This window comes from Python bivittatus, unplaced genomic scaffold (genome assembly GCF_059951505.1).
Source record: "Python bivittatus isolate LINGU-HERP-01145 unplaced genomic scaffold, Pbiv_v1 ctg000190_np1212, whole genome shotgun sequence".
Classification (NCBI taxonomy): domain Eukaryota; kingdom Metazoa; phylum Chordata; class Lepidosauria; order Squamata; family Pythonidae; genus Python; species Python bivittatus.
In genome coordinates this window covers 14,568,847-14,583,298 of record NW_028277042.1, presented here as the reverse complement: position 1 = coordinate 14,583,298, position 14,452 = coordinate 14,568,847, and the positions used below count along the sequence as shown (strand labels likewise).

The window sequence follows — 14,452 nt, the reverse complement described above, 5'->3', positions numbered from 1 at the left end:
GAAAATCAGCCTACAGACTTAACTGCTGTTATAGGGGAACAAGGGCAAGTATCAGAGCTTCAGAGACCTTACCAACTGGAGTTGGCTTATCACTTGCTATACCCATTTCACTCCTTCCTTTTCTGGGGAGTGAGTAAGTTCCCAAGGGCTGAAGACTTGTTGAGTTTGCTTATGAAGCTTGGGGAGCCTACAATTTGAGGGCTCTCTATATTACCATTCAGAAGGTCCTATCCCATCTCCCTCTCCCTCTCCCCCCCCCCTTTAATAGAGAGCAAACCCCACTCCATTCTAGCACTGAAGATGTTACTTAACCAGGTAACAAAATGTTTGCAAGAAAACAGCCAAGCTCAGAGAACCCCAAGGATTCCACTATTCTCAACTATTTCCTGAAGGCTACTTGATCTTTCTTTCCTTCAGTGGCTCATCCAGGTCTATGCAACTTTGTTATTGTATCAGATTATTATTGTACTATTATTCTGTGTGGTTCCTGACAATCTGAGGTTTAGCAGTTCTGATTATCCCTAAAAGCTGATAGTTATTTTTTTTTTGGCAAATGGTAATGGTTAATTTTCCATCTGCCAAAGGGACTCACGGGTCCTAATTACTGAAACCGGTGTAATATCCTGTGTACTCAAAACAAATACAAAAAACAATATAATGCAGTTTTCAAAGCCAAGCATAGGTTAACAACCTCAGATTGTTTTTTAAGATGTGCAATTAAGCTATCCTGCTCCTTAGCACAAACAAATTGCTCTCAAAGATGTCTTTATTCAATTATATACTTTCAAGTGTATGATCAATGAAGATATGAAGAAAACTATGCTGCATATCTAATTATGCATTTTTCAGTAATTCGCTTTGTGGTAAAGAGAATTTGTAATAGAGAAGGAGAGTATCGGCCAATTAATCCAGATCTAAATATAACTAAACACATGGACAAAAGTTAGAATCCCCATGGGCCTGTTCATATGCAATGAGTTTCCATAAATAGGTAAAGAGGACATTATTTCTTTTCAGATCTCTGGAAGTTCTCCTGATCATTGGATGTAGACATTCAACATCCCATGGGCCTATAAACCTCAACTGTACCTCCCTCTTTCTCAAGGACCTCACTTTGATACATTTTTTATTAGCATTCCCAACCCAAGTACTAGTATTAAAGGAAATGATGAATGCAGCATGACTATGTTAGCATGAAATAGAAATATGGAGCTTATGATATTCAATAGACCATTTATTTGTGTTAGCCTGAAGAAAGCTACAATTGGGGAGTGCTTGGTGACCTGCAGCTGAGTGCCTCAACCCTACAATCTCCCCCAGGTCAGTTGCTGGAGCAACCACAAAAACTGGAAAATTTGTCCTGGGCTGGTAGCCCACATCAGTTGCCAAGGCAACACTAAGCACATTCCAGGAGCATCTAGGAGCACTGGGAGAACTAGCACTGAAAAAGCCGGCTTAGTTTAAAATAGATCAAGAAAGCAGAAAATATATTGACTCCTGAGGGAAACTAAATTCTCCTTGTGTAGATGTGCCTCTTGGAAATCAAGAGGCACATCTACAAAGCTGATTTCTTACCATAAAGCCCCCCATCTCACCCCTGAAACTGTCTATTGGCTCCAACCAGGAAACTGCCTCAGTTTAAATCATAGAGGAAAAGATGACGGACGTAAGGCATCAGACTCTTTGACAAGCAAGGTTAACATTGGTATCAAATTATCAGTTGGGCTGTTACTATCATACTAGACTTCCATCAAAAGGCTCTGCTTCTTACAGAGCAGTATAATCTTTCTTCCACAAGAAAACTAGGCTTCTGACTGACAACTTTAGAGCAAGCTTCAAATATCTGGACCCCACTTAACAAAATTTCCAGGCCCTGTGGCCTTTCCACACCAGAAGTTGTCTCTTCTTCCTTTAACTCCAGTGTCTTCACGGGATATCTTGTAGCTTACAATTTGAGAGCCCTCTATATGGCCAATCAGAACGTCCTATCCCATCCCTCTCTCTCTTTCATTAATAGACTATACGGCAAGAAAAACAGATGAAAGTAGTAGTGGAAAAATAAAGGAGGGTTGCAAATAGCAATTGTCACATACAAGCTATTCTCAATTATTCCTTGTAGTACCTAGTAGCTCCCCCCTCTCTTGACCCAGCATGGTTTTCTCTTGTTCTGCCTCCCATCTTCCTATATTAGCATTTTCCACTCCCTCTTTCAATAGGTAAAAGACAACGAGGTTTAAGAAATTGTGATCTGGGCTTTACAATGTTTTCTCTGTCTACAGGTAAGCAGCTTATCTGACTTGTTATAAAGGACGTTTGTGCCCTCAGGATTGCACGCCACCCGCAGCCCCATTTCAAAGCTCTCTTGGTACTAACTTCTGGCAGAGTGATTTATTCCTGGCAGCCTGCTGGCAAGGAACTGGGGGAGGGGATGGCGGTGGGAGAAGAGAAGGAAGAGAGAGCAGAATAAAAGAGACGGATGTTCAGAAAGAGAAAAGGTGTGACCCCACCTATTTTTGCCTCCAACTGTTTCCCCACTCTTTGCCTGGACTGAATGTAATCTGGGAAAAAAAAGAGAGCTAGCCAATCCTGCTGTAAGGGCTCTTCCTTCGATGAATATATGCAAGACATTCTCTCATAGCCACAAATCTGCATAAAGATCTCATCCAAAGCATTACACAGAAACGTGATGCAATGGAGGGGCTGTCACTGTTTCCCCAACTCAGTATTTGAATGCAAGGCAGGTCTGCATTCACAGGAAGTATTCAGAAAGCAAGTTGCTCTTTCATATTTCAAGGTCAAACAGAGGTCATTTGCAAAATCTCCACCTTCCAAATCCTCTGGATTAAGACTTAAATTTAAGATGAAAAGTTGCTTTGTGCCTGCTAGCCGTTTACACTTTGTCCTGTTGAAGTAGCCATTAGGAAAAGGGCCGTATCTACAGCTGCATTTACATTTTGGAGACTACAAAAAGCGATTCGTTGGACCCTGATCCCTTGTTAGTTTAGTTGGAAAAACCATGTATGGTTGTTCAAAAAGACCTTACATTAAGCTTTGTCTTATTGTGCTTAATTTTGTGCTTCATGGATTATGTTCTTATCCAGCTCTTATTTAAGACTAGTGGTGCAGAGAGAGCAGAGACTATAGTAAGTTCTACAAACTCTGGGTAGCATGGCCGGTTCTCAGGAATTAGGAGATTTGTGATAAAAGAAAAAAAATCTAGAGACTCCATATAGCCTATTGCTGTGGTAGGGCAACAGAACTTGATCAGTTTTCCATCCACCGCTTGAAAATGGTCCTCCTGTAACAAGATTGCTGGCCAATGAAACATCAAGTCCATGTAAGTAAAAAATTCTTTGTAGAAGAGGCAGTATAATGTAGTGATGTAGGTGTTGGATTGGGTTCAAGGAGAAGCAGGTTAAGTCCACCTTCAGCCATGGGCGTTTACTGGGTGGCTTTGAGCCAGTCATTATCTCATACCCCATCTTACCTCACAGAGCTGTTCTTCTGATAATTTTGAAAAAGAAAGTGCTATGTACACTACCCTGAACTCCTAGAGGAGGAGGATCATCATCATTATCAATCACCATCACCATCAAGGGAGAGCAAGACAGAACTAGACCACATTTTGTGAAAATTAAAGAAATGTTGTGGACATAAGAAAAAAAAAAAAAGACAGAGGAGCTGGGCAAGTTGATGTATTCAATTATCAGAGAAAAAGGTAGATGGGGACTCATAACAAGGCTGATAAAAGCAACTGATGATGCCATGTACGAGAGGCTGAAGAGAAGAAAAAGCCAGGAAAATATCTGTAAAACCATCTGACCTAATTTAACATTGATCAAAACGACCAGAGGAAAATAGGGGACAGTACCATAACTGTTAACTGAGAAAATAATAACTGGGGAAAAATAGTAAGAGAACCGGAGACTGGAAATGTTTTATCATATGGATATAAGATGTCCTTTGATGTTACAGTGAAAGCAATTTACTACAGAAAAAGCGGTTAATTAAAAATGAAGAATGAACAAATACTTAAATATTCCTACTACCTGATTGCCAAAGAGGTTGAATCCGTTAATTGCTTCTAGAGCTGCTTTTGCCAACCCGACAGAACTGAGAAACAAAGAAAAGAGACAGAAAGAAAAAGTTGTTTGTTATGCTTACAACTCTGGAAATAAAAATCCTGCTCCCTAAAGGTTAGCTTATACATCAGATAATTTCTTGCTGATAGCTTAAAAAGTCTTAGGACAAAATGATGATACAGTAGGTTTATTTTATTAGTTTTCAGCAATTTATATTTAAAGGTCACCAGTGATCTGTAAAAAATATGTATTTTTGAAAGCACCTCGGATTTGGACATCTGGCACCATACGTTTATAGGTCTTGCTGTAAAAGGAACAATAGTGGGCTTCTGTGTGTTCACCTTTCAGGGGAGTGATGAGAAAGAACTGGTGAGTTTTTCATTACTTCATGGGACCACTGATATATATGGTACTTCACGGACACTCTTCAAATCTGGCTAAGGGACCTAAAGTAAATTGTGTTCTTCTCTGAATACTCTCTAGGAGTGCTATAGTACAGCAATAAGCAAAATCCAGTAGTAAGGGGGACTTACTACTGGTCCTCAAAATTCCAGCTGTCACAGTGTCCCCGCAGTCATGTGATCATGATTTGCGACCTTCGCTGCTGGCTTCCAATAAGCAAAGTCAATGGGGAAGCTGGCAGGAAGTCACAAATGGTGAGCAAGTGACATCACACTTGATGGCATGGGATTCGCTTAATGATGGCAACTGGAACTGCCATCACTAAGCAGTGCAGTCAGGTGATGTTGCACTTTACAACCATGTCACTTAGAGACATACATTCTGGTCCCACTACCGTCCTTAACCAAGGACTACCTGTACTTGAAGAAAATATTTATTTTATTATGAACCAAGTAGCACCAGCTGTTTCCATGAAATAAAACACTGAAGAATAATTCATAAATGGACAGATGCGTTTACTGTGAAGTTATCTATTATTTATTCATGCATCAACCACAAAAGGGTTCGTATTTTTTTTACCACAAAAGTGGAAAAGTGAGGATAAATAGGAAAGGGAAGGTATCTGTCTTAAAGAACCTGCATTGCATAAAGGAGTCCATGGACACAGTATCTCCACTGACAAAGATTTCAGGTAAGGAAATTTACCTTTAAAGAGCTGGTGCCAGCCTGTATGATCACATTATTCCAAATAATGGATGTATTGACTCATTACATGGCAGTTTCATGAGTTCAAAAATTTACAGCTATGACCACAATGGCCCAGTAGAGATCACATGAACATGTCTATGTGAATTTTAGGCTAACATGCCTCTCTATTGTTTCAAGGATTTCAGATGCATTTGGTTCTACTTTTATTAAACAAACCACACTTTATATCCCTCGCTCTCAAATTTGAATTCTAGTTATTAAACAAACTGAACTCCTGAACCATTGTTTGATCCTAGCTTATTCTCATTAATTACAATTTAACCTCCCCCATTCCCATATATAAACAGTTCCCCAGGTTTAGGTATAGGGATGAATTGTGATTTATGTGAAAACAAAAATGAGAATTTTGAAATATATATTCTGCTCTCCAAAACAGAGAAGGGAAATACAGAACTCTAAGCTCATGCAGGCTAGTTCACAAAGTGATAAATCATGGTTTTCTATTACACCTGGGTATATACATGCATCTGGGTATAAAACTTTCATTAAGCCAACGTTTTTTTGATTCTTTATTCTGCAACACTTTCAAAATTTCTGAATAGAGCATTACATATATGCGGAGTATGGGAACCTGGATCTTGGCTATAATTTCCAATAACCTGCACATGCTTCAGAATTAGATCCCTGCCCCAAACCTATGATGTAGCCAGATGTATTTTCAGATAATAAAAATCAGCTGGACAAATTAAACAGGTTCCATTTAAAAACAAACCTTAGTTAGATTCCTATGCCACAGAGAAATAACTTCAAGCAAGAAACGAAGTGGAAATAAGTATCTCATAACATGTCATCTGTTTGTCAGATTTATGTATTGTTTTTTATTCAAGAGCTCAAGGCAGTGAACATAGCAGTACCTCCTCCCATTTTTCACTGCATTATCTCCCTATGAGAACTGAGGGAGAATGACAGGTCCCATATCACCCAAAGAGCTTCTGGGTCTACAACTGGACTTGAACCTGGATCTCCCAATGTCAGTTCAACATCTTAATGTCTACAGGACACCAGCTCCCTTAAATATAGTTTCCGATGGAACATTTTCATTACCAGCTTTCCGTGAAACATTGATTCTTCCTTTATTTCTACCATCGCACCAAGAGCTTTCAATGCTTTTCTGAAGCAACGCACAAGAGGGGAAAAAACCATGCGCAGTTTACTAATTGGTTCAACAAGGGAAGGCTGATTAGGTTGCCTACCGAACTTTGTTCTAAGCAGCTGCCATCAAAGGCTGGTGAAATCTCACATTTTTTCCCGATTTTCTGCTGATTAGAAATTATTCTCATCTTGATGACAGATGACACGTTAATAGAAGCTGGATTGCTTAGTGCACTGCTTCTCTAATGGAATCTTCTCCCCCATTAAACTCAAGAAGTACCTATGATTGCATCTTTCAGGCACTTCTTGAACACTTGCTCTTCACGCAGGCCTTCCTCGTACAAATCTATATAAATGTTTTTTCTTTCACTTTTGTTTTCTTCTCCCCTCCCCCTGTTTTTTTTAAACTCAACATAGTTTGGTACCATTTTAATTAACTCTTTGTATTTTGCAGTATACAAAACTGAACATCCTTATAATAAGGGGAAGCTGCCTTTAATTATATTAACAAGTCGGTTATAGCAAAGCTGCCTAACCCACTGTATAAACTAATGTGCCCCTAATTAAAATCCAAAATATTCAATAGTGCTGTATTAGGCACCCAATCTGTGTGGGTGGCCCCAGGATGAAGAAAAATCCAAACAAACTCTTCAAATGAAATGAACCACATATTTCCTCATTTTCTCTTTGCAGGGAATATTTAAAAAATGGGAACATTCAAAATATATCTGCAATTTAAAGAAGCACAGAGTATTTTGGCTTCTGGGAATTCCACAATCTCAGTCCAGCTCATCTGTAGACCAAACTCAAAGCTCTATTGCATTATGGAAAGTCCTCAAAACCTGCCTTATGCATGCAGCAGAACGAGGTTATAATACAACCTCAGGACATTTTTAATGCTTCCAAATTGGGATGGAGGTAACAGCTGGGGACAAGCAGGGAGGGGAGAGCCCCTGCAAGTAAAAACAAATGAACAAAAGGAAATGTAAGGAAGATTCAAAGCCAGCAGAGAGTTTTTGTATACATCAAATCATTCTCACAAAAGTGCAGTCACATACAAGATCCCCCGCCCATAACCTGAAGCGGCGTAGCTCCGTCGATTACATGAGAATTCTTCCACTCATCCTATCCTGTGCTTAGAGAAGGCATTAGTGCGGCTTTGGTTTTATCCAGACAAGTAAAAAGGCAATAGCCAATATGCAAGGACAGGAAGACAAGAATATCTCATAGTTATAGCTATACTCCTTTTCCGGTGCGCCAAAACATGGAGTGATGGTGGCTGGAGACCTATGCTCAAAAATGCAACAGCAAGAATATTGGGGTGGGGGAATCAGCAGGCTCCAGAAGCCTGAGAATCTCATTGTACCAAACTACAATAGCTTCCAGCTGATTTTTGAGCACTGAGAGATGGATGGATACAAGATATCTAAGGGACAATTTCTTCAGAGATGTTTCAGCCCATTCTTCAGATCTTCCAAAGGGCTTCATCTTTATGTTCTGCCAGGACAAAGACACAACTGCTTAAGACATCAGCGAGAGTCTTTCCTGTACAGATAGTCCTTGACTTACAACCGTTTGTTTAACGCCTGTTCACAGTTTGTTGTTGTTTAGTCGTTAAGTCGTGTCCGACTCTTCGTGACCCCATGAACCATATTGCGCCAGGCCTTCCTGTCCTTCACTGCCTCCCTGAGTTTGCTCAGTTTGCTCAGTTTCATGCTCATGTTCACAGTTACGATGGTGCTGAAAAGTGACTTACAACTGGTCCTCACACTTACGACCATTGTAACGTCCCCACAGTCACATGATCAAAATTCAGGTGCTTGGCATGTATTTACGATGGTTGCAGTGTCCCAGGGTCACTTGATTGTCATTGGCGACCTTCCAGGGGGCTTCCAACAAGCATTCAATGGGGGAAGCTGGATTTGCTTAACAATGATGGGGCAAAAAAGGTTGTAAAATCAGATGCAACTCACTTAACAACCACATCATTTAGCAATGGAAGTTCTGATTCCAATTGTAGCTGTAAGTTGAGGATTACCTGTAACCAAGCTCAGATTACAGAAAGCCCTGTCTAAGAAGTTTGCCTAGCTTCCCTCTCTACTGGTTTTTCTGTTAGCAGATTTATTTTTCTCCAGAAAGTGTTTGACTTACCAGATTAAGGAGTTATCTGGGACTGATCTTTTGCTTTAAAGTTGCTTCTTAGCAAATATATACATTCTTAAATACATTCTTAGATCATTTTTAATGTGATGTGAACCATCCTCAGCACTATTTTTACAAGGGAAGGGTTTAATATAAATATTTTAAAGTAATAAATTACAGAAATAAAAAGCTTTTTTCCCCCAAAGTATTTTTAAACCCGGCCCAGTTTTTTAAAAAGGAAAACAAAATCCGTCCTCATCAAATCTAAATAAGAGCAGGGCATATAATGGAAACCCAATAATTCTTAATTGATATTCCCTCAATAAATATATAATACTAAGACACGATTCAGCCATCACTTGGATAATCCAATTAACAGATATGTACCTATTTGTAATGCCACAAAGGAGTGGCTGTTTCAGATATGAGATCAGCTTACTGACCCCATTCCTTTAGCTTTCGACATCAGTAGAGGCACCAGAAAAGCTGACAATTTGAAAAGAGCAGCCTCAGCTTCTACCTTTTGCTTACATAAGGGATGAAGACTAATACAAATGGATTAAGAATGTGTTCCCTCTCTCAAAGCCGCCAATGGATACTGCTACCAGAAGCTAGCCTCTCTGAAGAATACTGAACAGCTCTTCCCAAGCTTTGTGATTACACCAGCTGCTAAACGTTGGGCTTCTGACTGACGCCTTCATGATTGCTTAAGAATAAGAGATGAGAGACTCTGCTACTAAATTACTGTTCATTGTCTTATGGGCAATCTTTAATTGCAAGCCCCAAGGTTTAATTTAAGAGAGAATCCAAGCTCAAGCATTCAGTCTAACATGCAGAATTTTAGAAGGACTGTACAGTCTGAATGTATGAACAAACCTCCTTCAAATGCCAACTCATGCTCCGAAATAAGACTCTCTTCATGCAAGTGTGCACACCTAGATACACACACACGCAGACCCGCCAAGTGACTGTGGAGCTGTTCATTCAAACAGGATATGGTTTCCAGCCTAAGCTAATGTGTGGGTGCCTTCGAGCCAGTGTTGACTCCCGGAGACTGCCTGGACTAGTCCTCACAGTTATCTAGGCAAGGACTTTTGGAAGTGGTTTGCCATTGCTTCCTTCCTAGGGCTGAAAGAAAGTGAGTGGCCCAACGTCGCCCAGCTGGCTTCGTGCCTCAGGCGGGACTAGAACTCACGGTCTCCCAGTTTCTAGCCTGATGCCTTAACCAGTACACCAAACTGGCTAAGTTAAAGAAGTGATTGAAATAAATGAACACAGATGGGATAAAGAGGTTTTGAAAAAGCTTTCAACAACAAAACAAGCGGACCAGATTATCATCAAAATTGAATCACTAAGAAATCCAGAATCTTCCTTTGCTTTCAGATTTTAAATTTTCCCATTTGGAAATGATGTTTCTGTGGGAAGTATCAAGAATGATGCTAAACAGCCTAAAAAAGAAATCGTGTGTAGATTACTGGGATAAAAAACTGTATTAAAAAGACTGGCAGCCAAATGAACAAGCAAAACAAAAACTTAATAAGGATAGACAACACATCAGCAGGATGAGTTGCAGAACAAAGGAGAACAAGTGGAAGACTCTGGTGCCAATGTCTTTCTAATGCTCAGAGTAGAAAGACGCTGCTTTTCAGAAACAACACAGATGGGAAATGTCAAAAATGTTTTTCCAGAATAATTCAACAGATGCTTGGAAACAGCTTGAACAAAATGGTTACAGGACAAATGAGTATTTCAAACACATGGGTGGGAAACATGCATTTCTAGACATTACAGAGCTAGCTTTCCAAAATTTCCAAAAGAGTTAAATTGCAGACTTACAATTTATCATTGCTGAAAAGTCAACAATAAAAATGTTGCTATTTGCAAGGTGCTGGGGTGGCGAGCTGCAGCATGGGGCTTGAGATGGCATTCCTCAGGTGCAGCGGCAGTGCTGGGGCTGAAGTCGAGGCCTGGGGGGGGGTGGCAACTGGCTGAGACTACTGAACACCCCGAATTGTCCTTCAACCCCAGCCCCAGTGCTGCCACTGAGTGCCACTGTGCAGGGTGGCCAAAAGGGCATAGATGGGGAGGATAGGCAGATGGGGAGAGTTACAGCGCCCTGAGGCTTCCAGGGGCAGCTGTGGCTTTGTGGCGCACTGCAGCACCCCCACAACTCGCACGTGGCCTACACCAGGCCTCCCAGGGGCTCCCCCACTCCCCTATGGCACCCCTGCACTCTTTACCTGGGACTCCCTCTGCTTAATGATCCATGATTCTCGGTTAACAATGGCAACCGGGAGTGCTGGGATTGCGGTTGCTAAGCAAAATGGTAATGTGACATTTTGCTTTACAACTGCATCGCTTAGCGATGGAAATTTGGGTCCCAATTGTGGTTGTTAAGTGAGGACTACCTATATGGTCTTTTAAGTGGTTTATGATTGACTTCTACAAAATACAAAGTGCACAGCTACTAGTTAACATGACGTTCCTCAACAGAATTTTTCTCTAAAAGCAAGCCAGTATGGTCCAATGGGTAAGGTGTTGGACTGGCCCAATGAGAAGGCTGAAATCCACGCTCAGCCACAGAAACTCAATGGGTGACTTTGGACCAGTTACTTTCTCAGGTCACCCTAGACCACAGAATGGTTGTTGTATGGAAAAATGAAAGTCATGCTATGTATGTTACTTTCAGCTTCCAAATGAAAGGTGGATCTAAATCTATATTTAATTTAAACCAGAATAAGAGATGGGAAGAACATTAGCGGCTTGGTAGACAAGCCATGGTGGTGGCCTGAAATGGGCATTTGTTATGACATCAGAATTTTCAGAAGAGGATCGGCTTTCCTCTTCCTCTGATCATCTTGCTTTTTGAGCACACTGGTTTATGACTTTGAAACATTCTTTGGATAAAGTCACTCAGATGAAAGATTAAACTACAATGCTAAAAAATATTTAGTTTAAGGCCTAGTATCTATGCATTTAAGAGATGAAAGGAAACACATAAAATACACATCTCTGAATTTTATCGCAAGTTGCAAATAAATAAAATCGTAGACGTAGGCATCCACCTGACTCCTTAATGTTATTGTGTATGGAAATATATGCACTGAATCAATACAACAGCTTTTATATGTAACTGTCACTGTGACTTCTTTTTGTCAATAATATTTGTAACCTATTTTTCCCAAGAAAATTATTACAACTGTCATCTAAAAGGCCATGGTTCTACTGACTCCACAGCTAATGGAGCACAAACAGAAGTAACATGTAAGTTCAGACTTTTTATTTCGAAAAGGCATGCATGATGATAATAATAATAATAATATAAAAAACCAGTAACTGAGACCACTGGTATTAATAATGAAACAGACAGAGCTTGGAGTCTGTAAATGATCCAGCAGGATCTGATATTTAGACACAATATTTAAAACTATGGAGGTCAGGAACTTAGCCCTTAAAATGATTGTTACTTGGGATATGAAATGGCTTCAGAAAACTCACATCAACGTAGTGGAGGAAAAGCAGTGATTTTTTTGTTTTTGAGTTTGTTAGCAATAAGGCAGGGTCTGTGAAGCACAAAGATACATTGTTGGTATATATCAAGAAAGCCTACGCTTTGCATTAAATGTGCTTAACACTTTTTCTATGCAGTTATGTGAATCAGCACAGTTTCCAGCGTTTATACACATCTTTTATAAGAGCCGCTGTTGTATAGTTGTTAGGTTAAACCCAGGACGCCTGATTTTAAGTCCTCACGTAGCTACTGATACAGCATGAGTGACTTTAAACCAGTTAGTACCTCTCAGTCCAAACTACTCCGTAAGTTTGCTGTTGTGAAGATAACACTGAAAGAAGGTATGCAATAGGTACCCTTTAAATGCCTAGAGGAAAAGTAGGGTACCCATTTAACAAATAAATAAAAAAATAATTGTAACCTTTACCATAGTAAACTTGGGTACAGAACAGCTGTAAAACAACATGATAGCAAATCTGATCATTGCAAAAACAACGGTCAGATGGACACTGCCCTTCTGAGCAGCCCGTCAGATAGGAATGAGAAGAGATGGAAAAGGGGTTAAATAATATTTCTATTACATGGTTTGTTCCTGTAACATGGCAGCCCCAAGAATTCTTTCAGTATGGCTTCCTAACCTTTTCCAAGAAAGATTACTCATGACTTCCCATGCAACTTGAGTTCAACAGAGCATTTTAGCAGGTTTCCAAATGATTGCAATAAGCCACAGGCAATACTTTTTCTGTGGGACGCGGTGGCGCAGCGGCTTAATGACGCTGGAAGTTGCCAGATAGAAATGGTCAACACTTCAGCGGTTTGAGCCCAAGCTCCGTGCAGCGGGGTGAGCTCCCGTCATTTGTCCCTAGCTCCTGTCCACCTAGCAGTTCGAAAGCATAAGCGAGTAGATAAATAGGTACTCTTACCCCGGTGGGAGGAAAAACGCTGGCGGCGCCTTGCACAGGAAAACGGGTCAGTTGCTGGACACAACGCAACGGAAGAGCTCAATTTCCTGCGACCGCCAGCTGGGCTCCGCCCTAGGAAGGAGGCAACGGCAAACCACTTCCGAAAAAAAACCTTGCCAGGAAAACTGCAGGGACTCGTCCAGGCAGTCTCCGTAGACTCAGTCACGATTGAAAGAGGATTAAAAATATATATATACTTTTTCTGTTTAATCCTCCACTTTTGGAACATGTTCCTCTACTGGCTTTTCATGAGATATATTTAGAAATAGGTATTTTGATAGAGACATATTTAGAAATACAGAGTGAGAGAATATTCCTATTAAAAGATATTTATTACTTTATTTAATGTCACATTTCTATCCTGCCTTTCTTCCAGCAGCTCAGGGCAACAAGGTTGCAGGATTGGGTTATGAGATAGTGACCGGAACGAAGTCATCCAGTAAATTCCACACCAACATTCACATTAACTGAGACAGAACAGACTGTTGGAAAAAAGGAATGAATGAAAAAATACCTTGAATGCAATTCAGTGCTTCCATTGTTGTATTTGCTTCCTCTTTCCCACACACCAAAGTCCGGCACCCGATAAGCCCTTTCTACACAGAAAACGAGGTTTTGTATGAAAGAAACCTTCAAAGAAGAAAGGAAATGGAATTGAGATAAGCAAAATGCTGAAATCTATTAATAGTTCTGTGTCTGAAAGACATGGCTAGATCTTCAGATAATTCTGTTGGTCTTGCCTATAATTCAGTTTGCTATTATTACTGGGCATTACATGTAAATGGAGGAAGTATTATTCTCTAAAATAATGTTGCAACAGCAAGCAGTCAAGAAGAATTACTTGACTGAATTTTACTCCAAGCTCAGCCTGGAGAATTCCCTCTTTTCCATCATCCCCAGGACTGTATTGCTCTGCTTAGAAAAATCAGGTCTACACATTGGGAGTGCCAAATGCTTTCACTTCTTTCTTGGAACACTAGGAGAGGGATAAAAAAAGACACAGTACTGACAATTGCAAGGGTAAAGCTTTTTCATCCTGGGGCTGCCCTGCCCTGGGTGCATAAGGGATGTAGCTGCAGTAATGATATCACGGGTTCAAAATGTTTATAGACTTGTAGGGCTAGACTTGAGAAGATAAGGAGTGAAAATGGTTCCTCAACTCTTACAGAGGGTTAAAGTACCCATTTCACTCTTTAAAACTCAAAGACTCCAAAACCTTTGACCCCACTCACTTTAGGGAACTCTGGGAAAGGTCTCATGGCCTCAGTGGGAGCGCTAAGGCTGTATCTGGTACATGTCAAAGACGTTCTTCATTACTTCATGCAGGTTGGCTTTCTATCTGCTCCTTCCACTTGTAGGACCCCCTTCCCCCAAAGCTCCTTCAGAAACTTAGAGAACCCTCAAGCACCTTCCATCCAATTCTTGTTTTCAACAGCATCTACACTACTTTGCATACAGTTCAAAAGAGAACCCTAACACCAGCAGAGGTTTAA

At 40.4% G+C, this 14,452-nt stretch overlaps 1 protein-coding gene across 3 annotated transcripts in view; it reads right to left on the bottom strand.

Moving 5' to 3' along the window:
* Positions 1–14,452, bottom strand: part of PHKB (phosphorylase kinase regulatory subunit beta) — a 101,377-nt gene that overhangs the window by 54,330 nt on the left and 32,595 nt on the right. For all 3 annotated transcript variants that reach the window (XM_088136102.1, XM_088136104.1, XM_088136103.1), the window contains 2 exons: positions 13,474–13,589; positions 4,050–4,113 (listed from right to left, as the gene is read on the bottom strand). In XM_088136102.1, coding sequence (XP_087992228.1) covers positions 4,050–4,113; positions 13,474–13,589 — 180 coding nt within the window. The remainder of the gene's footprint in view (positions 1–4,049; positions 4,114–13,473; positions 13,590–14,452) is intronic.